The 25,962-nt window shown below is 33.6% G+C and overlaps 3 protein-coding genes across 4 annotated transcripts in view; all 3 read right to left on the bottom strand.

Moving 5' to 3' along the window:
- Positions 1-319: 319 nt before the first annotated feature.
- Positions 320-7,173, bottom strand: LOC115443859. The gene is made up of 2 exons (XM_030169442.2): positions 7,024-7,173; positions 320-6,627 (listed from the first exon to the last, which is right to left on the bottom strand). The coding sequence occupies exon 2, from the start codon at positions 6,409-6,411 to the stop codon at positions 1,594-1,596; it is 4,818 nt and encodes a 1,605-aa protein (XP_030025302.1). The 5' UTR covers positions 6,412-6,627; positions 7,024-7,173; the 3' UTR covers positions 320-1,593.
- Positions 7,174-12,484: 5,311 nt separating this feature from the next.
- On the bottom strand, positions 12,485-17,036 carry LOC115443860 (zinc finger protein 277). Its single transcript, XM_030169443.1, has 2 exons — positions 16,676-17,036; positions 12,485-13,820 (listed from the first exon to the last, which is right to left on the bottom strand). The coding sequence occupies exons 1-2, from the start codon at positions 16,923-16,925 to the stop codon at positions 12,775-12,777; spliced, it is 1,296 nt and encodes a 431-aa protein (XP_030025303.1). The 5' UTR covers positions 16,926-17,036; the 3' UTR covers positions 12,485-12,774.
- Positions 17,037-20,417: 3,381 nt separating this feature from the next.
- The window catches only part of LOC115443880, a 43,197-nt gene continuing 37,652 nt past the window's right edge, over positions 20,418-25,962 (bottom strand). For both annotated transcript variants that reach the window (XM_030169470.2, XM_030169469.2), the window contains exons 6-13: positions 25,494-25,741; positions 24,966-25,060; positions 24,546-24,704; positions 24,261-24,372; positions 23,737-23,906; positions 23,141-23,289; positions 22,668-22,775; positions 20,418-22,094 (exon numbers count right to left, since the gene is read on the bottom strand). In XM_030169470.2, coding sequence (XP_030025330.1) covers positions 21,953-22,094; positions 22,668-22,775; positions 23,141-23,289; positions 23,737-23,906; positions 24,261-24,372; positions 24,546-24,704; positions 24,966-25,060; positions 25,494-25,741 — 1,183 coding nt within the window. In that variant the 3' untranslated portion in view covers positions 20,418-21,952. The remainder of the gene's footprint in view (positions 22,095-22,667; positions 22,776-23,140; positions 23,290-23,736; positions 23,907-24,260; positions 24,373-24,545; positions 24,705-24,965; positions 25,061-25,493; positions 25,742-25,962) is intronic.

The raw sequence follows: 25,962 nt of genomic DNA on the forward strand, positions 1-25,962 counted from the left end.
CTGTACTCCGTCCTTAGATAAAAAACGTCTATGAATAAGGGGGATAATATACAGAAGTTTATATAAATTTTTTTTCACACCTGGAACACCTGCAAGTAGTAAGATTGTACATTACTTGCAGGATACCCATACTGTCAGTTACAACTGTATTAATGTAGGGAAAGAAGATAATTTTTTAAGTTTTTCTATAGTATTTTAATAGTCACTTCTCCCCATAACTGCTAACCGATTCCATAATCATATATTTTATACTTAAATCTTTATTTATTTTACATTTACACTGGAAAATAATTCTTCCAACGATTTTAACACTTTTAATTGTAAATATACAGAAAATTATTTATAATGTGTTAATTGTAAACAAACAAACTAATTTGGTTTCCCATGGACTCGTTTATAATCCGTTATTACTACACAAAACTTATTTAATTGTAGATTAACTTTATTTAAAGAACAATATTATATAATATTATAATTGTAGTTTCCTTAACATATTATCGTACATTTGATTGCTAAATAAGTTGGTTGTAAATGTTTATTCCTATATAGGTATTGTGCATCATTAACAGTGCATCTGATGCAACATATCTCTGTACAGTGTATCATATCTATAGTGTAATAAGTAACATATTAATTGTATAATTCTTGTATAAAATAATTTTAACATACTGATGTAAATAAGCGAACATTGTTAGATAATAATTTAAACTTATTTATATCTTTATAATTCTTAACATAAATAATATTGTAATAAATGTATTATCAATGGATATTATTATTTTGTCTAATGTTTCTGTTCCAAGTTTCCGAAGCGTTTAATACACTGCACGTAAGGAAATTTAAAATTGCAACCTTGTTAAGATGGAAAATAATATATATCAAAGTTCCATTAAGACCTATATTTCTCCTATAATAAAAAATAACAAGTTATATTTTACGTATACATTGTATTTTAGAAGACGGTTATTAATAGCTCTTGAAGCAAACTTGCAACATGGTTTGTTATTCATTAATTGCCTTTTCAATAAATGATCACAATTGTTTTATATTTCAAAAATGGACCAAACAGAACAGATTTTTGTTGTTACCTATCTTAATGTGATTTAAGCATAGTGACTTTCAGTTGACCATTTGTTATGAGCTTTACAATTTATTAACCTGCGAGTTGGTGTAAACAAACCATCATTAGTCAATAACGACTAACACCTGTGATTCTAGTAGTGTACCTACTATATACTACGTAATACTGGAATGTGCGATTAATTAGCTGCTTGCTGTCGTGAATAAACGATATTTCACATAACTGTTTATTTATTTTTATATTATAGCATAAAAAATCTGATAATATTGTAAACGAAGCTGTATTTCCATAAGTCTGGTAAGTAGGCGAAGATGTTCTACTGTGGGTCACTTTTTTTACAAACCTATTTTGGCCTAAATTTAATTAATAATTGGTCCAAGTACTTTTATAAACAGTTTGGAACTTCAAGGATATAAAAAGTCTATAATAAAGTTTATAACAATTGATTTTGATTTTCTAAACGTGAAGGGAAATAAAATGTAATAATTTGTATCTTGGTAGGTACCTTTCTTTTATTTATTCACCCTTGCGTACCGTACACAATTTTCAGATTTATTATATTCGTATAACTCTTTAAATGGTTTTTCCAATTCTAGTATTTTAGTATCACGAACGCTTTGTAGTAAATAATCAAAAACTGTACGTCCTATGTTGTCGTACGTCATGCAAATCATTTGGAAACTGTCTTTACCTAAAAGAAAATCCAACATTTCGAAAAATTCTAGATCACCCTGCTGAGCTGCGAAATGCGCTGCTAGCTTACCATCAGCATCGAATGTACTAAAAATAATCGTACGTTGTTTCTCGTTAAATCTTAACAAATGTTTGAATAACGTTCCAAGACTGTGACGATTCATAATCAAAACGTGAATTATGGTATTCTTGAGCAGTCCCATATTGGATGGCATAGTAAACAGTTTCAACGCTACGTCATTGTCTTCGACCGAAGTCAGCATAACATCAAGTAATACTTTGTCCGCTGGAAATGCACCACTATATGTTACAGCAATACCTAAAGCATTAAACAATGGAACATCTCCACATGTAAACAGTTCAAGCAATCTGCTTTTATCAACCTGTTTAATGAGACTCAATACAGTCTCTAAAACATTTTGAAACCTTCCATTTATTATGGAGCAAAACGTACAAGATACTCTTTTTCTCCGAATTATATGATTGATGAAGTCACCCAAATTATTTTTAGTCAAAACATCTTTTATACATTCCAATAAAAACATCGCAAATGTTCCGGCATATTCTACTAAACTAATTGATAGTGAACATTCTTCACGTTGTTTCATTAAGGTGTGAAAAATTTCTTGTTTATATTTTACATTTTCGCATAATTTGTATAACTCTTTATCTGCCGCAAGTTTCAAATTAAAAAACATTCTTAATTTAATACCTTCACCTGTGATAAAAATTGTATCGAACAAATAAATCCACACATCAACAGGACATTCTTTCGCCTTTAATTTATCACAAAGATATTCGGTTGCGAAATATTCGGCGAATGTTAAATGAACGAATTGTGGCTCATCACCGACAACTCTATCAATTATACCAATTCTTTCCTCACCTTGCCTCACTTGTTCTAGGGCATCGTTTATTTCACGTATATCTTCCATTGAAAACAAACTTTTAACAGTTTTGTTTAATACTGTATGCGCTGCTAATTTTTTATGGGTTTTAATGAAATCTCTGCGTTCCTTTTCGATCATTTTCTTCATAACTGGATCTCTATCATAGATATAAGGTTTCTTCACCCCAAAGTGAATATAATAAAATTTTATATTCACAAATCTTTCGTACAGGGTTAAAGTATTTATATCTTTTATTTTATTCATATAGTCATCTGACAATTTAGGTATATATACATCATAGTAATCTTTAAAAAAGTCTTGATAGATTTCCGCAATCATATAAACATGCAATGGTATACTCATAAAATCTTTTTCATGATCGTAAAGTACCAGACTTATTGGTTTAATAAAATTTTCAGTGTAAAATCTTAACCTATCATTTGATTTTTCGTTCACTGTTTTCCCCCACAGTTTTTCAAATAAATCATATTGATCGTTTATCGATAGTTTTTCTAATGAGAACGCGAATGTCCCTAATCTTTGTTCTAAATTATTAACAATATTGTATGGTCGCGTCGCGACCCATAGTCGACTGACTTTGGATTTTTTCAAAATTTCCAGCAAAGCCATAACTTCGTTTAAATAATCCGGACTAATTTCATCAAAACCATCTATTATAACCACTACTTGACCGTTATTATACATATTGTTGAACAATTCTACTTCCAGATAGTCTAAACCGAAAAATTCCTGATCATTAGTATCTATAAAAACGTCACCATTTGGGTAAACATTAACACTCAAGTTATATCTAAAACAATCAGCTAAATTAACAGCCATTTTCTTCTTAGTTACTAACAGGTTACTGGCCACGTACAACAGCTTCATAACATCTTTTAAATCAATAACGGTGTTGTTTTCATGCCAATAACTAAAAATGTTTTTATAATCAAGGCAATTTATTCTTAGTATCCAATTGCTGGGATAATTTAATTTTGTTTGAATGGATAGATACGTCATAAATGTTGATTTTCCCATTCCAGGTTCAGCAGATAATATTATAACTTTTTCATCAGTCTCAAATAACGTATTAGGTTTGTATTTAAAAGACTGACGCGAACTCTTACCAACATGTTCATATATGCCATGCAATGAACCTCTCGACATTTGCCACACACAATTATCATTTTGTTGAATAAACCAATGAATGTTTTTATCTACGTATGTTTCGCAGTATGTAATAAATGATTCTTTTTTGTCAGAAATTAAAATAACATCAAGTTCTCCATCTGGTATTATCGGTTTAGTATCAGCATCATTTATGATATAAAGAGTATGATTTGTTTTCTGTTCTAATGTAATAAACCGACATATAGTTCGTTGTACATAACTGTTTTCAAATTCTTCATATTTCACTTTAGTAATTTTTTTACCGATTTGAATATTATCTTTATTTAAAATAGCAAAGAGCGTAGCAGTATCAATAATATTAAAATTGTTCTTAACTAATGTCTTTAAAGGTACCATAGATCCTTGAAATATCACGTTGGTTTTGTTAAGAATTTTCCTTTGAGTTTCTGTAGTGAGATCAATAAAAGCGGTCTTGTCGTCGCGTATTTGGTTATATTCAACTGAATCTATTTTTGACAAAGCCTGCTCGCGAATTTCATTTGTGGTAATCACAACTATAAAACTTTGTGCTATTGCCAAAATATTATTTATTTTTTGATATAAATCATTGTTTTCGCATACAACAAATATTGTTTTAAGTTTTACTTCTTTCAATTGTGTTAACATCTCGTCAAAACAATTTTCCGACACAACAAAATCTAGATGTATAAATATTTGCGAAGAATATTTTTCATTGCGAGGCAAGCACTGAATTAATTTTATACTAGTGAAAATTATATTATTTGTAACTATATTTAAAAACCCTTGTTCGTTTTCATTGAAATAGAGAAATTCATCATTGAATTTTATGTCGTACATACTTAACTTCGTAACATAGATGAAATGAAAAGTGTTTAACAGGGAATTAGTGAATAACTCTTCCTTAGCTTCATTGAAAAATGTACAGTTTTCATCCAAATATGGGACATTGTTTGATTGCTTCCACCACTTTTGAATTGCGTCGTGAACTTTCAGAAATATTGTTGTACATTTCATGCGAAAACGTAGGTTGTCGGTATCTAAATTAAGTTCGCAATATTTCGGTATTTCATCTTTTAAAACTTTTTCAACATCGTTTTCACAGGCTTGATTTGTACAAAATACGAGGTTGTCGAGAAATTCTCTTACTAAGCTCCATAGGTGCATATCTCTTCCAAGAAAAAATTTTGGAAATAGACTTGTGTTTACTTGAAATCTATATTTATTAAAATTGAAGCCTGGAGGGTATTGGGTTTTTAAGAGTTCGAAAATTCTAACTACAGATGGAGGTAAAGATTCCATAGATTCATTGAACTTTAGTCTATGTGTTTTATCGTCGACCACAAACATATTGCCAACAAGACCACCTAGTCTGTATATTTCAAAATCTTTCGGTTGTAGTATCTCCCCTAGCCCCACCATATTGTCATCAATTCGTATTAAAAGAGAAGCATCAGCCCTGTCAATCAATTGTTTGATCTTTGAACAAATGTACACTAACTTTCGTTCACTCTTTCTACTACTGTCACCAATATAAAAATTTAAGTTGCCAAAATTAAGTGGTAATTTAAAAGTGAAATCTGTGATCAATTTTTCAATTTTATCAAAACAATATTTTGGGTATTTTAAAGAAAACTCTTTGTGAATAGATTGCTTTAAAACTTTAAGAACCTTTTGTTTGCTCGATAAAAATGTGTCTCGGAATTTTCCTTCCAAGAATGGATTATCGAGCCCAGCGTCTGAAATTATTGTAATTACTTGTTGCGCTAAGAAAACGTGATATGTTTTCATCAAATCATCAACCAGCATGTTCTTATAATTGTCTTTAAAAAGAAATTTCATTAAAGTCTTGCCTAAGAGTTGTGTCCGTACATCTAAAACGGTTTCTAACAGTCCTTCAACATCGTTATCGTTGAAAGCTAACCGAAAAACTTTCCCCGTGTTGCTTGTATGTAGAAGAGGAATGTAGTGAGCTGAATTGTCCTCCATTATTATATCCCTCTCTTGAATATTCTCTATCGCTGACGTATAAATTATAAATCTACAATCGACATCTTTAAAAGCATTTTTAAAAATGTTGTCATTTTTATTCCTGTTGAATTTACTTCTAATATTCAAATAACTATCGAAATATTTGTGTAGGCAAAAATCTCCATACTCTTTAAAAAAATCATGTATAGTGATTTTATTTTGATCTGGTTCCTCTTTATGTTTGGCTTGTATGAACAAAACTTTGGGTGTTTCTTTGTTACTTGTCTCATATTTAAGTACTATATCATCGAAAGCTCCGATTCCTTCAATATTTGTTGCTAAATTAAACTCAGATATATCCTTGTGATGAAGAGCTCTAAGGAAAAATAGACTTAACAGTTTAGTCTCGTAAAGTTGACCACCAATTCCCGCAGTCCCTGAGCGTTTAGTGTATAAAAATGGAGGCTTTAATACCTTACATGGAATCCTCCTTGCATCATCATTATTTCTTGACAAAGGGTTCAATTGGCTATCAGACTCATTGGACTGGTCTGTTGATGCACGCTGACTTTCTATCATATTATCAAACTTTAATTGTTTTTTCTGTACATTTATAGATAGATCCATGTTTGAACCGACTTGTTCACTCCTCTTTCAATTAATGTTTAGCCTCATATGAAAATTGCATCGTCTTGAATCATTACTAAACAACCAATCAATTTGGATTTTTTTTTTTAATATTTCGCCTTACATACTTATTTCATAAATGCACCGTTCTTTCTTCCTATCTTGTCAATCTTGATATACTTTTATTTTCTTCTTCCAAAAGGATATTATCTAAAACTAAAACAAATAATGTCTAGGTTAACAATGTAAAATATGATTAATTTAAAGTAAAATTTTGATCGATAGTTAATAAATCTAATCGAATATTATAAGTGGATGACCAGTTATATACAAAATGTTTGGCCCCACGCCGTCAGTGTAAGCCGGATCTACATCCCCCCAAACACAGAACATGTGGTACTATGAATTTCTAAGCTTTAAAAACCATACCTTTTGATTGTCCCACTCCCATCGAATTATATGACAAATGGTATAAAAGGCCAGTGGATCTAAGGGCAGAAGTCCCGAATCCCTACACAATTTGTCATTGTTAGATTTGCGAGTTGCGTATGAGTGGCGTATGACTGCTGTAATATTATTTTATATGTAAATGCATAATCATGAATTACTTACCTAATTAAAAGTAAATATTCCTTATATCAATAATATTATTTTGATACGGATTTTGTATCATAAGCAGAAACTAAACTAAATATTTACTAAATAAACGACACAGTTTTGGATTTACAAGTAGAATCGCAAATTTCTCATGATAAGATATGAATTATCATATCCGATAAGTCTTTTGTTCGGATATATTACCAAATACAAAATATATAGGAGGCAGGACTCAAAATCATGGCATTATTAAATATTTATTTAAGTTTATTACTTCCATAAGCCAAGATCAGCAATGGCACGCATTTATGACACCGAGCGGTGAAGTTTGGCGAGTCGTGGGGAACATTAATCTATTTATTTACCTAGGTTTCTCTTATTTGTTTCATATTGTTAAAATTTCACGCAACCAACCGTCTACATTCTGCGACAGTCCTGCAATGCCAAATGTAATCCTGCTTTACATTTTTTATAATATAGTCCAGCAAACGCTCGATGCATTGCTGATCTACACTTTTGTTTATGAATGCAGTGTAGACGACTAAGAAAATCGCACTGATAGTAGTGCTTTGCTTAGATTCAGTAAGTAAACTTGCTGGTGGTAGGATATATTTTATATCCGCCCAGATATCGACCTCCGTACACAAGGTGTTAAAACCCGCCATTGTGGCTCACATAACTGTCGCGTTCCAGGATCAGCCTGTATATATCGAGTTCCAACAGGCCGGCGTAACAATGTCGACTGGCGAAGGGTAATCATCTTTCGTCAATCGACATTATACTTATTGGACCCCACTCCACTCACCATGAGGTGCAATGGCTTCACATAGCCGTGCAAGTATTAAAAAAAACAATTCAGACTGAGTTTACCACATCCCAACATCAAATTAATGCTAGCTTCTTATTCATGTATGGTTGATCCACAAAACCAAATAGAAATATTTTCAATGCACACGGCACACATGTTCTTCGCATCAGAGGCGAAGTCGCCGCTTATGTGGCTGAAGCTAAAAAACAAGCGTAGTTTCGTGGTATTTTTGCGTTATACGATGTTACCCATATCCGAACTCCGACTGTACGTCACACAAACTAATCGAAATAAAAAAACCGAGTTAAAGGAGGATGCCAATAAATATTTTTATTTAGTTACTAACATGATCGTTGCATTTTCTCTTCTCTATACATTATTTGGCGTTTGAACAAAAATAACTTACATACTTATTTAATCATAATTAAAATCATATATTTGCAAATAAATATCTGAGTTTCACAACAATCTTAAAGTAGAAATTATGATTATGTTTTAACAAAGACATGAAACAGTACCTATAGTTAGTTATAGCTTGGACATTACCAAATTAGTGCTACAAAAGTTATAGAAAATTGTAATAAGTCGTTGTCTTATTTGAAATGTCCGTGTGACAAGATGTCACAGCGTCCTTAGATATTAATACAAAAATAACATATTTATAAAATACTAGCTGACCCGACAGACGTTGTTCCGTCTTAACTATGAATTTGCAGCGCGCATTCTGTCAATCGCTGACAGTTATTTCAAACAATTGATAGTTATATAAAATTTATATTTTCGTTAAGTTTTCTTAAATTTTCTAATTTCCCGCGCATTTTTTTGATTTTTTTCTTTCATAAGAACCTTCTCCTAACAATAACAAACATAACAAAAAAAGAAATAGTGAAATCGGTCCAGCCGTTCACGCGTGCTAGCGTGACCAAGGCAAATAGCGATTCATTTTTATGTACAGGATGTCCCCGAAAGTAGTGTCAAGCGGAGGTCCAGAGATAGAGCACCCCTTAGGGTATCTGAATCACCCCCATGTATGTTCCGCGATTTTTCATAGTTTTCGAGTTATGAATATTTTTCTGAATTTTTGAAATTTTCGATTTGAACGAGTAAATGATTTCTTTTTAAAAAAGTAGAAGACTTATTCGACATTTTTTTATTGCATCTAAATTTACATTAGTTGTACTTTTTTGCTAAAAACAATCAGATTCGTAACTTTAATGAAAATTATGAAAATGTTGGTGTAAAGTGAAAAATTTATATTCTATGAATTATAACTTAAATTTTCTTCTTTAAATTAATAAACTAAACAGGTGAGTTCGTGGTTCTAAGGTAGGTCAAAAACTTCTCCAGACTCTCAACTTTCATATTCAATAAAAAAACATAGTCCTTCATGGAGGCTATTTTGGCTAAAATCAGCCTTAAAAGACAGCAAGGTGGAAAATTCTTAAAATTTGCCATTAGATTACAATTATATTTTTGTACTTCTCATCACTCTTAAGATTAATTAGTTTGTAGCTTAACCGTAAATGGCTGCAAGAAAGCTATAAGTTAAACATTTGGCATATTCTTATGTTTAAGTTCAATTATTTTTGCATGATTCGTTCTCGTGGTTTAAAGGTTGTAAACTCTTTTACCTGCGATTACAATAAGCTGAGGGGATAAGAGCATTATTGCTATCTCTCTCACTATTGTTGGCAAGAAGGGCAGCATGCAACCAACGTTTTACCTGTGTCGAAGTTGGGCCTTGAGAAATGGATGAGGACATCTGTTTGGCCATCTTATCATTTTGAAGGTTAATTAGTTTATTAACTAACTAAAAATGACTCTAAGAAAACTATGACTTAAACATTTTAAGGTTAAAAATGACTGTAGGAAAGCTAAGATGTAATTAACCTTTAGAGGTTTAATTTTATTTCTTTTAGATGAATTGAAATTAAAAATTGCTAAGTTGCTAAGTAATTATTATTTGAAGTGAGAGATAGTAATAATACTTAGCAACACAAAGTTGCTAAGTAATTATTATTTGAAGTGAGAGATAGTAATAATTCGGTATCTTATCCCCTGGGCCCATTGCAATCGCAGGTAAAAAAGTTACACCCACTTTACTACCCTTAAACCACGAGAACGAATCATGCAAAATTGAATGAATTTAAACATAAGAATATGCCAAATAGTTAACTCATAGCTTTCTTGCAGTCATTTTTGGTTAGTTAACAAACTAATTAACCTTAGGAATGATGAGACGTCACAAAAAATAATTGTAATCTGATGGCAAATTTTAAGAATTTTCTACCTAGCTGGGTTTTAAGGCTATGAGGGACTATGTTTTTTTAATGAATATGTAAGTTGAGAGTCTAGAGAAGTTTTTGATGTACCTTAGAACCACGAAATCACCTGTTTAGTTTATAAATTTAAAGAAAATTTAAGTTATAATTCATTTTTCCCTTTACACCAACATTTTCATAATTTTCCTTAAAGTTACGAATCTGATTGTTTTTAGCAAAAAAGTACAACTAATGTAAATTTAATTGCAATAAAAAAATCTCGAATAAGTCTTCTACTTTTTTAAAAAGAAAACATTTAATCGTTCAAATCGAAAATTCTCAAAAAATCAGAAAAATATTCATAACTCGAAAACTATGAAAAATCGCGGAACAAACATGGGGGTTATTAGGATACCTCAAGTGGTGCTCTATCTCTGGACCTCCGCTTGACACTACTTTTTTTGACACCCTGTATATAGATGACAATATGCGCATTAAAAACGTGCTAATCACGATATGAAATACGATACTACGACATTGGTGTTTTGCTATTTCACAGTAGATTGAATAACCATCCCATGAGCGCAATATTTTTGTATGGCAATCTTCACAATATCCGCTCTATATAATCTTCGAACTATTTGTGTAGTCTTTATTTGACAAAGAATCAGTTAAAATAATATTCTTTTATTTTTGTGAATTATGTTTCACTTTATAAAACATTTTTTTTTTGTTATTGCTTTGAATGACGAGACGAGTTTACCGTTCGCATGATGGTAAGCGATACGATCGCCCGTAAATAGTAGAAACACCATCCACCGCCTCGAATTACAAAGTATTTTTTGGTAATCCACTGCGCTCGCCATCTTGCGACATGGGATGTTAAAGTCATTATATCCAGTAGTTACACTGGGTACAATGTTCTTCAAACCCGATCGCAACAGTCACTACACACTGCTGCTTGGCAGAAATAGACATTAAGGTGATACCTACCCAGGCAGACTCTCACATATGAGAGACCTACCACCAGTAAATTAATATTTAATGGCTAACCTATATGTCTTATGTTTCTATGCGAAGTACATTAAAATTTTTAGAATATTATATATAAATTGTGGCGGTATAATCGGTAGAATACGTTCCTCTATGGAAGGGAAAGATTTCCAGTCAGGCAGATGTTGTGCCTGACCGGCCGCGGTCCCTCCGACAGCTTCTATTCGGAGGTGGTATATATGCTGCACGTCGCGCAAATTGTGCAAACGTGATTCAGGATCGATGTCGCCATCTATCGTGATTGCTGTGTGATATCATTGTAGTTGCGTCACTGTATCGATTCTCTTGCAGTTCCGGCGATGTTGACAAGATGGCGGTATATGCATCGATTGTACCACCACAAAATTATAATCCATCTTCATAAATGTCATAGCATTTCATGTTGGTTAATAAGTCACTCTTTTTTTAAATTCATCATTCTATACCCTTCACAATCTTTCTCTTACATACAAATCTAGCAAAAAATGTTATTGCTTAACCTGGGATAAGATCCCAGAGTCGCATCGGTTTCACAACCATGCTACATGGAAAATACATTAATATTATTTACAAATATTTTAATCAGCTCTTCAAATACTTACTGACTTGTCCTATCTTTCAAAAATAATTGTATGAAAGAGACATCACAACAAAGATTACAATATAATTCAACACACCTATTATTAAGAGGATTAAATAAATTATCCTGAAGGGAAGACAAAATATTTCCAAGAGCTTATGTACATTGCTTTTATAGTATATAGATCATTTCATTCACGAAGGCGCGCGCCACTACTTTTCCAAATGGCTTATAGTATGCGTGAGCAGCACCGTCACCAAAGGGGGGCAGGGAGGGGCAGCTCCCCCCTAGAGAAGAATCTCTCTTCTAAAAAAGTTGCCAAATGTAAAGCAACCAAAGTCCTTAGTCTTGGACTTGGTTGATCGAATATTCCCGTACGTCGAAACTAGAATGAATTCACCAATTCTATTCTTAATATTTACGCTTAATTACGCTCTGCTCTATGTCATTGTTCTATGTCACTGTTGTGTGTCACATTGTCTCTATGTCACGCTATGAGGAGAATGCGCTCTAGACTTTACGGATAATTCACACTTTCCTCATTCTCCATATCAACTAACCCCCCCCCCCCCTCCCCCCAGCCCTAGGCCATGAGCTGGCGACTCTCTTGGTGAGCAACGTGAGTGCACATTACGATGGATAACGTCGAGGCTGAGGCTTGGATGAGTTCCCTTGCCCCGCGACACTCCGCGACACCTCCACTCAAAAGGTTGGGGGCGTGTCTTCGTGGATGAAATAACCTATACTTATTTGCCAAGTTCGCAAAGGTAAGTCAACAACAGGAAACACACTGTATACAGTTTTTGCTATAATTATATTGATCTTGCCTTCTTGTAACAACCTTGCCAGCCAAAAATAATTATATGGCCCCAATCTTAAAAGCCAAAGTTCAAAAACATTTCATGATACAATCTCATCCTTATGTTAAGCCAACTACACAGAGTGTTCTTAAATTAACAAATCAGTTAAATGGTAGAAATATTACATTCTAAGGTCATTGTTGAACATAGATCACAACTTTCCTTTAGAACTTATGGTTCTTTATCTGTGCAAGTTTACAGAGTTCATCACCATGATTTTTATATTTAGTCATCGAGAACGGCCATGGCCATTTCCTTTGATATGCTATCTGACATACTATTCCTCCTTTCAACTTCATGCTCATCACCGGACCACCAACTTTCATCATCATCATGAATAAAACACAAAAATAAATCATCTTCATATGTTGGAAAATAATATTCCGGCTGGTCCCATTTTTCTTTACTCAAAACCCAGTGTTTCTTCTCTTTTATATGTTTCTCCAAATTTTTCGAATCATCAAACTTTGTTTCACAAGACAAACATTGCTTTAAATGTATTTGACGGCGTATGTAATTAACGATTTTGACTTTATGATAGAAGTTTAAGCCTATTGTTGCTTTTACGAAAGAAAATTCATGCTGCCTTTCCATGTGGTCCAACATATTTTCATATTCCATTTCTGAATGATCACATAGGAGACAGGTTATTAACGGACCATTTTCTTCTGTCCATTTTGACCACTCCGGATCGCTGTCTTCATTTGAATCGTGTTCATAATCAGATTTCTGTACGGGAACTTTATATTTATTATATGACTTAACATTATTCGGTTTATGTTTATCTCCAACGTAATTGACTAGAAAATATTTATCGTATTCCTTGTTGTCAGGATTTATTCGTTTATGGCCTTTCTTGCGCATATGCTCTTTTAGTATTAGACGGTCTTTGAAATGCCCTTCACAGAAAATGCAATGAAGTGTGTCCAACTTTGAAGCCAGAGTATTGATTAATTCATCAATAAAAATCAAGTTTTCCGGTTTTGCAATATGAAAATTGTGTTTCTCAAACAAATGGTTTAAATAACTGGCCCTTGTTGTTGTAGAAACGCTTCTGCAGAATAAGCATTCTCGAACGTAACTCTTGTCTTCCCTTTCAAATTGATGTCTTTCAAGCAATTTCTCCAACTTGGTTTGATGTAGATTTGTCCGTAATTCTTTGTCTTCTGGTAGTACATCACTTAATAGATAGTATTTTTCATCTTTTGATTTCGTTCCATCCGGCTTCTTGTCCAACAACATTGTGGTACAGAAGAAAGGAAGGTTCTCATCTGGAAAAACAAAATTGAATATATACAATCTCGCATGTGAAATTACTACAAAAATTACTAATTAGATGTTGCTCATAGCTTTGGTGGTCTGACAATTATTTTCAATACAAAAGTCCCTAAATCATTGTAGAGATCCATAGAACACTGCATGATCAATTTAAAAATCAAACTAAAATTTTCTAATATTTGGTATGGAAGTAATATTACTAGGGTATAGAATAGCCTGCCTATATCTTCCGGATATAATCCCGGATATTGTATATCTATTAACTCTGTATGCTACAATGGATATTCAAATTAATATGCAGGATTATTCTTACATTGTGTAACTAAATGTGACCACATACTTATCTTGAAAATAACACTTTACAATATGTAACTCAAACCTCCATGGGTTTGAGTTCAAAAAGTAATATTAAATTTAAGTGCCCTAATGCCACTACTCCTACTCTTAGAGAATTTGTTGCAGTGGTAACATCACACTTTCTGTTAGGAATTCATTCACAAACATGCCATATTCAAGGTAAACCACAAAATAAACTAAAATTAGGATTTTTGTTGAAAATATGAATTATTCATTGATGATTTCTGGCACAGTGTTAAATAAAGATAGATGGTTTATTTATTAACAGATTGTAAAAATGGTCCTATATATCTGCATTATACAAAAACTTACCTTCTATCAATATTTCAAAAATGTTTAGTACAATCATTGCCTATAATTTTTGGATAAAAATTTGAATACTATTTTGTCTTGTCTGGTCATGACAAAGTGACCCTACCGCACCTGATTGTAATCAATAGATAGACAATCCCTCACCAATGTCATAATTATGCATGCCTGATAGAAACCAGATATACACTGTTCTGTGAATGCGACACCCTCACATGGTCCACTGTAACCTACTAAGGTTTACACAAGTTGTAAAACCCACCACAGTGAATCGAATATAATAATAAACCAAGGCCTCTACTAAGAGGCCTTGGTTTATTGTGGCCTTTATATTCGATTTATTATCAATTTGTAACAATAACAATTTATAATCTATACTTATAATAAATCTGTAGAGAGGTCAATTCTGTACATGAAATATATTTCCAAAATAACTATCAGGGGGTGATTAGGGATCGATACTGATGCCAAAAATGCAATTAGTAAAAATTTTGTCTGTCTGTCTGTCTGTATAACCGTTATAGAAACAAAAACTACTCGACGGATTTTAACGAAACTTGGTACAATTATTTTTCATACTCCTGTGCTGGTTATAGTATACTTTTCATCACGCTACAATTAATAGGAGCAGAGCAGTGAAGGGAAATGTTGGGAAAACGGGAGAAGTTACTCCAATTTTTAAGCTTCCGTCGCGTGTGCAACCTTAATGGTTAAAGCTACATAGAAATCATGTATGACGGAAATGTTCTCTTTAAAATTATGTAAAAAATATCCCACGACAGCATATGTCTATCTTTTATGGTTGACTCACAATGACACGTGTAACTCCCGATAGCTTAGCAGTTCGAAGCTTTCTCATTATATTTGTTTACTCTTACGTTTATAACACTCTCAGTCATCCCTAATTAAAAAAGTTAACATTATTAAATCTATACTTCTATACTATTATATAAAGCTGAAGAGTTTGTTTGTTTGTTTGAACGCGCTAATCTCAGGAACTACCAGTCCAAACTGAAAAATTCTTTTTGCGTTGGATAGCCCTCTGTTCGTGGAGTGCTATAGGCTATATATCATCACGCTATACCCAATAGGAGCGGAGCAGTAATGGCTAATCTTAGGAACTATCGGTCTAAACTGAAAAATTCTTTTTGTGTTGGATAGTCCTTTATTCGTGGATTGCTATAGGCTATATATCATCACGCTATACCCAATAGGAGCGGAGCAGCAATGGCTAATCTCTGGAACTACCGGTCCAAACTGAAAAATTCTTTTTGCGTTGGATAGCCCTTTGTTCGTGGAGTGCTCTAAGTTATATATCATCACGCTATGACCAATAGGAGCGGAGCAGTAATGGCTAATCTTAGGAACTACCAGTTTGAACTGAAAAATTCGTTTTGTGTTGGATAGCCCTTTATTTGTCGGGTGCTATAGGCTGTATATCATCACGCTATGACCAATAGGAGCGGAACAGTAATGAAACATGTTGCAAATACGGGGACAATTTATTAGTTTTGAGAGCTTCCGTTGCGTGCGCTGCGTAAACGGTTAAAGTTATGCAACAATGATGTATGACGGGATTATTCCTCTTAAAAAGTTCTAAAAAAATATATTATAAAACAAAGTCCCCTGCTGCATTCGTTTGCCTGAACGTCTTAAACTCAAAAACTACCCAACGTATAAGATAAAATTTGGTATGGAGACAGTTTGAAACCCTGGGAAGAACATAGGCTCCCGGGAAACTACTACTTTTATAATGGAAAACTTTAGCCTGAAAAACTTTATAACGCGGGCGGAGCCGCGAGCAAAAGCTAGTTGATAAATAATTTCTACTGACACAACATTATTAACAAAGTATTTCGATGACAAAGGAAGTTTGCAAATGTGAGCTCTTGGTATTTTCAAATTTGGAGTTCGTATTCCAAACTCCAGGTAGACTAGTGTGGTGGACCATAAGTTTAGCTCCAATCCAGTGTAGAGGGTGATCAGAGACACAGACAATTTATTTTATTGTAATTTTTTTTTTGATTTGGTATAATTTTTTATTCAATTAACCCATATCGCCTGGGACGGACGCAGGCTTCCAGGTATATCGGTGCAACTTTTAGACTAATTGAAATCAGATACATATATTTTTTCTAATTAAATATGACAGAAACATAAAATCAGCTGTTCTATTACCAACCTTTAAATCTAAGCCTCCAATACCGCAAGTATGCACTCAAATCAGCTATTTGATTCACATCAGCAATCACTAAACGGTGTTTCATGAACAAATGTGTTAGTAACTGCTTCTCGGAGGCTGGTAAAACAAATTTTTCATCGCACAACACACACGCACATTCTACGGGATCGTCGCTTTTAAATATGGTTGGTTTTTCCGCCTTTTGGTGCAAAGTCAATGGACCAAAGAATTCTTTCTCACTTGTCGACATTTCTCAAGTTGTATGTTACCGATTTTGTTGTTTTATGCTTTTTTGTGCGAACTCCTCATCCCTTAAATGTTTTCGACGTGCGTGAAGTAAATTTTGACTTTGACATTTTGATTTTGACAATCTATCAGTGTTGTCAGATGTCTGTTTGATAACACCTCCAAACTGATTAAGAAACCTTCAAACAATAAGGCTTTAAAAAAAAATCCCCCATAAAAATAATAGAATTCACGGTTAAATTTCACCGAGTTTTCGTCTTAAAAAAGTATTTTAAACATAAAATCCTGTCTGAATCACTTAGTTTCTCATCCGCAAAGTCGTCACAAAAATGTTATTTCTCCAAATTCCATTGGTAATAAAATCCTTTCAAGTGTGGGTAGGAACCCTTACGTTTATAATAAGGTTTTTTCAGACGCAAGCTTTCTAAAAGCTAAAAGCGCCACAAAAAGGAATTATTTCTCAAATCAAAAACATTAAAAAATCCGTCACCAAAAAGTATTACAATCTAAAAATATAATTAAAGTTTAAAACATAAGCAAGGTAATTTTTTTTTTCATGTTCAGGCACTTATAAGCTAAGATTTCGCATTGCACAGTCTTAAATTAAGGATACTGTACCTCTTGCACGAATTCTCACGTAAATTCCTGCCAGGGGTACAATATTATACATTAAGGTGGAGCGATAATGTATGGACAATTTTGTTCTCTCTTTTTTTTTAACAGTTGAAAATCAGAAATAAATATTTTTTCAGTTATTATTTACGATAGGAATTGTTCAGAAATTCATTATAAATACCCAAATATCAAATTGTTTTTTGTTTTAAAATTAGGCATTAGTTGACACGATAGTAGTATTGCCCTAATGAAACCATCTCGTTTATTTTCTTCACAAACTGCACTTGAAGCTTTTGACACTAACTTGAGTCAACGCGCTATGGTTTGGGCGTGGTATAGAAAATCCCTAATATTCTAACATGTGTCAAGACCGTTGTTAACAATGGCTTTTAAGGCATCATCAGACATATTTCAAGTTCGAAGTGGCTCAGTTATCTTACAGTCCTATCACATAAGAATGTCGATATTATAGTTTTTGGCATTGAAGTTGAGTGTAGGCCCAACACGTCGAACGTTTAAGGAAACGTTCGAAGTCGAACTGTCGAGTCGAGCAGTTTCTGATCTTGCTTTTATAATTCTTCAATATGCTGGATATTATACGATATAATATACTTGACAATTATGGTTTCATTAAGCCTCTATATCTGTAGTGATAGGAACGAATAAATTGGTGAATTCTTTTTAGACTCATACACAGTTGGCAGCGTCACTTTTTACCATACTTTTTCCACTTCGTGAACCAATCTTTCAGATATATAATGAACTGTCGGTTCTTTTGTCGTTTAGTCAGGCTTTAATTAATGTTTAATAAATAGATAATTTTCATTACGTCATTAAAAGTTGGTATGTGAGATATTGGTAAATTCGCCGGAAAACCAATTACAAGACAGTTTGTCATTTGTCGTGGTTTAAATTAAAACATTGTTCTGTAATCAAGACAAAGAATATATACCAAAGTATCAGAAAAATTACTTAAACTACGAATATAAAATAGAAAATATTATTTACATCATATATCTCGATATCAGCCGTAACATTCTAAAACGTTAAACTAGTGAACTTCTTTACGCGCGGGAATTGATTTATTAACATTCGATCATTTATTTAAATCTGACTTTTAGGTTTGTTAGCCTGCCACAAGTCGGTTTATACAAACATACCGGACTTTCGGCTGAGAATTTTAGGCTCTCGCAACCCTATCACAAAGATGGCTCTCAATCGGTGTTTAAGTGTAAATAGCGAAATGTAATATTACCTCCCCCGTACCCCACAACCCACGGTGCTTAACACGCACGTTTCAATGCTATTTTGATCTATCTTACATTAACACTGCATCGCTTAGGATGTCATTCAGCGATCATAAAATATGTGTAATTTTATAAGTAAATTCGTGATTTTCCCAAAACTTTATGATCTTGGGGGCACCTCTAGACATAGCATGAGCTAACTGATTTTTTTTGTGTTTATTTATGACCTAAAAGAGCAAATTTTTACACGTATTCTGAAGCGATTATAATTTTTTTAAAAAATCGCTCCACCCTATTATACATATTATAGTTTAGAATTTGTGAAAATAATAGACTGAAAGAAACAGTAAATTACTTATTATGTATTGCTACTAATAAAATTTGTTTATTTTCCTTTGTTGCCGAGCTAGTTCAATCAAAACTGAGACACCTAAGTTCATGCTTAGAAAGCACAGACCTTATAGGATCGAGGAGGTTTCAAGTCTTACAACGTATGTAAGTTTTAGAGCCCTTCTGCGAGTGCGTCATCTCGCGGAAGGAGAGTGCCGAGCGGAATTGTGAGCAGAACGATCCCGCCCGCAGCCAAAGGAGAAGAAGGAGGCGCCGGGTAGACGACTGACCGGCACCTGGTGCTCTGTGACTCGGTGGCAAGGCGGTAAGAGGCGAATACTTGGGGCTTAGAGAGAGTCGCAGGCGAGCAGTGGGGGGCTGCTCGATCGACTACAATGACTCTGCGGTAGACGACAATGCGGGTAGTAGGTCTCCCGATGTCATAGACTTCAAAGGGGTCCTTTAGCGTGTATGTAAGGCGTGGTACGGCTATGAGTGCACTCGCCTCGCTTCGCTATAGCGAGTCGTGCACGTACGGATACCCAATGTACTACTTGCCGATAATAGTAAATAGTTTTAATAATATAATAAACACAATATTATATTATAGTAACTGAAAGCCTACCAAGTCTACCAATCCGCACTAGGCCAGCGTGGTGGACTAAGGCCTAATCCCTCTCAGTAGTAGAGGAGGCCCGTGCTCAGCAGTGGGCGAGTATATAATACAGGAATGATATTATATTATTATTATTAACTGAAAGCACTAGTTATACTTACTAATGATTAATAATTTATCCGTTCTCAATAAATGATTCCAACCTCAATATAATCTAATCGTAATAATCTAATCTAAGGTAGGTTAGCTAGGTTACGGCCTTTATCGTCCTGACCGGAGAGGATCGCGACGAGGAGGCGATCTTCCCTTTATCTTTTATATTATTTTAAATATTTTTTATTTCTTCTTTCCTGCTAGCTCGAGCTGGCTTTTTTGTTTACTTTGTAATTTTTAATTCACGTACAATTTAATTTGAATAATAATTAAATATACATTGAATTATCATAAGTGCAACTGTGTTCGCTTACGTGATGAATAAAGCATTTATTTTTTAATCCGTTTCCGAGAAAAAAAAAACCTATTAAAATAACTCATTGGTAAGGGTGTTAAAAATCATTAAATTCTATTTTGTCCATCTTTGATCTAGATCCAAAAAAGCGATTGGGATTGTTTATTGAAAATTATAGTTAATCAGCCCACATAGATAAACTAGTCGACAATTGAATTTTAGTGTTAATAAAAAACTGAGTAACAGAAAAATGATACAATTTATTTATAGACACAATACAATCTATTTACATCAATTAATAGGAACTTAATTATAGGTAGTACGTTTCCACATCTTAAATAAATGCCACAATAGTACAACCTACAATATCTTACTTAATTAATATAAAAACATTACACATTACCTACCATTAAATATAAAAACTGGGCAAACGTATTTACAATTTTTTTAACGTTTTAGGAATATCATTTTCTATACTTAAATTATGACTATCCACTATAACTTATAGCGTATATTTATTCCCACATTTACCAATACACTTATGATTACATATTGTATAAAAAACTACTAATACTGTTACCAAAAGCATATTTGTTACAGTCATAGAGAAAATGGGCTTAATGCTGCAATACAGTGTTATATTGGCAACACTGGAGAGTGTTTCTATGTGTGTTACTGTAGTATACAGTCTTATCAAAATATTAAAATAAATGGAACTTCGCTCGCATAATTATGTGTTTTTATTTACAAAATCAAACAAGAATCGAAAAATTAATCTTAACTTTCTAGGCCAAATTAGTACATAGATTTAATTTGAGCTATATTTTCTATAGGAGTAGGTATACATTTTTTTTTTATAAAAATGTATGAGCCGTGAGCTCTGTTTATTTCTCTATGTCTGTATTAATGAACCACTCATGTAACTTGTATGAAGGGTACAAAAGATCATGTAAAACAAATGAAATTAAATATTTTTTGTGATCGTAAATCAAAAGGAACTGCTTCGGTGCTGCAGTTGTAAATTGTAATGCATGCGCAGTACTGCAGCGTGCTGAGGTCCTAGGTTCGAATCCCGGGCCGGGCAAAATGATATTTGGGTTTTCTGCTCAGTATAAGCCCAGAGTCTGGAATTGTGCCCGATATGGGGATGGGCTCGCCCACTATCACATTAAGGGACGCAACACACTTGGTGAAAAGTGGGTGCCCTGGTTGCGCCTTTGCATACCCCTTGCGTGTTGTAAATCAAAACTACCTATTTAGTTAGACTGCTAGTAAAATTATATAAAGTAAATCACTTTATATATTTTATTCTCACAATACAAGATTCTGTGAACGTTCAAGGGTGCGTTTGAACCCCTATATAAAATTAAATTATATTTATTACATTAAGTACATTATTTTCAGTTAGTAAGAAAATTCATACTTATTGTAGTTTTTTTATTCGTCAATTTTGGACAATCTGAACAAAATAAGCATCTAGTTGGTTTAATGAAAATATTGACGCCTACGATTTACGACTTTATTTACAAAATCCAAAATCTGCTAATCAGACATTTTTTGAATTACTGCACGATCTTATTAAATTAACAATCGCTTATATATTAATAACCGATTTAATTAGCATTTCGGATAAATTGCTGTCGGCATTATAGCATCCTCACGACACATTAACAATTTTAATAGATTGAAAAGGGCTTTCGCTGTGGTTGTTTCAATTTAATTTTATTTTAAAATCCCTTCATACTAATTACAGGCTCATTGCCAAGCCAAACCCATTAATTGTCTTTGCATGACATGTTCGTATCAACGTACAAAACATTGTACGGAACGAGACTGCCTTTACTGGTTGCTGTTACTTGTATCGCATATTTTCTTCCCGCTTTTAAACCGCCAATCTTCTGTACAATTACTCTTGCACTGCAAAAAATAAAGTTTCTTTAAATCAGATTGCATTAAAGTATTATTAGTACTAAATTATATAAATTATTATTAGTATATTGTTTCGGCAAACACTGGACGGGGCGGGACGGTGACGCTTGGCTGTCGCTCGATTCTATTGAAGTGGAGAATCGAGGAGGCCGGATTTATATTAAAAATATAATTATTTCCCGTGGGGCCATATATTACCGGGATAAATTATAGCCTATCCCCCTTATTCATAAATGTTATTTATTAAAGGACGGAGCATTGCTGTGATAACAAGTCTGTTTCTGAGCGCTGACGGCATGGGAGTCTTCGCAGTAAGTAGACATAGGGCCGTTGTGATTAGCTAATATTGAGATACAACTTTAATCTAGTGGGCTGTCAGATAAACAAAACTGGATAACCAGCAAGCTGTTAAATAAACAAAGCTGAAAAACAGGCTTGTTATCACAGCAAAGTCCCGTCCTTAGATAAATAACGATTATGAACAAGGGGGTATATGTTTATCCAGGACTTAGTCTAAAACTTTAAAAACTTCTTTGGCACAAGAAAGTTCAATTTACTTACGCAGTCCTTTGCGTTTGGTTCAAACATTGTATCTTTGATGATACTTTCTTCAGCGATAAGCAAGGGAAGGCTTCTCCGAACATAGTTTCTCGGACTGTTGTACAATATCTGAAAGGGTAGAAGTCAATATTCAGTTGAAATATATAAAAAACCAAAATGACAAGCAATCATTGTAGGAGGGGAGCTGCTGAACAAATTTAGGCCCAACTAGATTTCAAGCGTGCACATGAAAAAGACCCATGGGGCCCATTTTGGAGAATCACTTTCCGAGTACACTTGTATATCCTGTAAGGCAGCAGAATATAATTCTGACCATCCTAGAAAGCTGCTAATTTTTTTTTGTTTTTTTTTTCTGGGTATTTATAGCCGGAACGAATTTATTAATATCCACGACATAACACTTGTAGTCTATTTTGATATCAGGACCACGTGATTTTTGTGCAACAGCTGTTGAATAATAATTCTTTACTTGCCTTATAACCTCAGTAGCATTGTGTGTGGCAGGCAAGAACGCTATGTCGACTGATTTGCAAGATCTTCGAGGTCTCAACTCTCTCACAATCGCTCCGTCGCCGAGCAATTCGGGCGTGTTAATTCCCCATCTCGTCGTTGATGCTGTTACCTAAAACAATATGGCGTGATGATTTGATGACATTTAAATCTTTCCTTTTTAAACAACTGTGTAAAAATAAAAATACGAGGTCGACTCTGCACATACTCCGGTAAAATATGGTATACGTCTACCCTCACTCCGTTTTAGAAGTTACGGAAGAAATGTCTAATATTTTGACATTGTGATAAGAGAGTGAAGACCCGTAAAAACGGACGTACGAAGCGACTTGATCGTGAAATTACGACCAAGCTCCTTAAATACAGATTAAAAAAAACAAAATCAGAAGTTGGCGGAGATAAGAATTTTTTAAATTGAAGGTAAGACTTGATTTAGATTTAATGTCATTGACAGGATTAAAAATAGATTGTAGCTCACCATTGTCTCAAATAAATGAAGATTTGGCTCTAGAATCAATCATTGTTGATAAACTATCATTCTGGCGAATTATGTACTAACCTCTACATTGACAGCACCATCTCTGTCCCATCTACTGGGAACCACTTTGATAACGTATCTCATCCTGGTTTCTTCGGAGCTCGAATCAAATTGTACGGAGCCTTCATCGCTCGTTTCTTGAATTGAGGATGTCATCATTGGGGCGGCGACGAAGAATTTCGCATGCGGATCTGTAATTTTAGAGTATTTTTTGTTTTGAACGTAAAGTTAGGAGTAAAAAGTTTTATTTTTAATTGCTAGCATTATACATTGAAAAATAATACTTCTAGAAAAATCGTAACAATGGACGTGGACAATAAGTCTAAAAGATAAAAAAAAGATAACTTAATACATTTATTATATAAACTGTAATGGTCAATAATTTCACCGATTACAGCATTCTTCTAGATCAGTTTGCACTTTTCTGCTTTAAGGCAAATAAACAAAGCAAAGAAAACCAGGCCGCTATGTTATATTACAAGATATCTTCTATCTAACGAATATAAAATATGCATATAAATTATAGCCGATCGTACTAAACTTACCAATATTTTTGGCTAAATACAGTCTTTTCCCTCTCACTAAAACTTCAACATCAACCGAGCCTCCGCAGGTCGTCACTGTCAGCCATAAACCACCGCCAGCTCCAATCGTAGCCTGCCATAAAAAACAAAGTACTGTTATGTGATGTAGTAGAGTCGCATTGACAGTACGAATAAGTAGTTGTACCTAACCAGAACCTTTCACGTGCTTTGTCAATAATTTGCTAATAAATGAGGTCATCTTGGATTCTGAAATAATTAGTAATAAATTACTTCAAGACTACTTACTTTAAAATAATAAACGCTCTTCCCTCGAACATCTGATTTATTGGGCATGTTTTCCCGAAGACGTTTTGCTGTAGATGTGCGCGGACGCACGCTGCCGGTCGCCAATAGGGAACCAGATCGACGATCTCTAGCTACACCGAAAACGCTGACGTAGTACATCTGAAAAAGAAAGATTACCTAACTATATTATCTAAAAATGTTTCAGATTATAGAATTGTTTTATAACCTGATAGTTTCCAGGAAAGGTTTCTATAAAACAAGGGCGCAAACGTAATACCAGGCGGATCTAAGTTACTTTGCCGATCCCTTAAGAGAGAAATAAAGTAAAACTAGAAGGACGAAAATTAAAAGAAATCGATTTACGAATCGATTTATGCTATACTATTAGTTATTGATACCTTATAAGTAAGTATAACCTACCGTACTAGGATCCAAGTTTTCGATCAAGTGATGTGTTCGTTCACCAACACACGCTATGACTGGATCTTCATCGGTAGTTACTTTTGTACTGCGACCTTTAAAAAATTAAATATATTTATAATTAAAACATTTTCATTCGATGATTAAAAATAAAAACCAAGGGACAAAGTAATGGGTAATCTTGACGTGTCGGACTACAAGCTTTGCTAGGTTAGCTATAAAGAGTTAATAATATTATAAAACGGTTAACGAGTGGAAAAAATCAACTGCTCAATACTGTATAATTTTCTATACGTATATTGTTCGAAATATGGTTAGAGTTAAAGAAAATTTCAAGTTGTATACATGGCTTTTGATAAGGTTTACAAGCAACTGCTTTTTTGTTACTTATCTATCGACAGGAAATGCTAAATCAAGGTAGTGATATCATACCTGCTTAATATTAATATAAAACTTTGAGTATCTTAAAAACTCTTTAGTCGGTGTTCAACAGCGGACTTCACATATTTGATGGTAAAGAAAACTCACCAAATTTCTTTCTCCTGTAAACGCTCTTGAAATATCCCTCATACATATTAAAAGTATCTTCCATGTCTATCTTGTTGTCTTCTGTGGAAATGTTGGCATTTTCTGGATGTTCTACCTTCTGGCTCAACCCTGTATTGGACTTCTCCAGACGACTTGTCTTTATATCATGCTGGGCAGCACAGAGTGAAGTGTAATTCTTTCTATGCGATGCGACGACGCAGTATGATGTGTCGTTGGGGTCTATTGGACTGGAACGGTATGGAAAAATTAAAAACATGATTTAATTTTAATGATTTATGGTTGAAATTTGCAGAAAAGTTAAAATAAATTTGAGTCAGATGTTATTTACTTTGAACAAAATTAGATTTTGATTGGATTTCGATCTTGAAGAAACTAAGTGTATGCTGCTTACAATGTTGAAGAACATAAAATATCCATTGCAATAATACTCTTCAAATGTGATAAGTAA

Source organism: Manduca sexta, chromosome 10 (assembly GCF_014839805.1).
Source record: "Manduca sexta isolate Smith_Timp_Sample1 chromosome 10, JHU_Msex_v1.0, whole genome shotgun sequence".
NCBI classification, from domain to species: Eukaryota; Metazoa; Arthropoda; class Insecta; order Lepidoptera; family Sphingidae; genus Manduca; species Manduca sexta.

What these genes read in the sequence shown, in the direction of transcription:
- LOC115443859 (XM_030169442.2), bottom strand. Translation starts at nt 6,411, where the DNA reads ATGGATCTATCTATAAATGTACAGAAAAAACAATTAAAGTTTGATAAT.
- LOC115443860 (XM_030169443.1), bottom strand. Translation starts at nt 16,925, where the DNA reads ATGTCGACAAGTGAGAAAGAATTCTTTGGTCCATTGACTTTGCACCAA. An exon ending in TTGGAGGCTTAGATTTAAAG is followed by an intron (nt 13,821 to 16,675) that starts GTTGGTAATAGA and finishes TTGTTTTTCCAG; the next exon opens with ATGAGAACCTTCCTTTCTTC.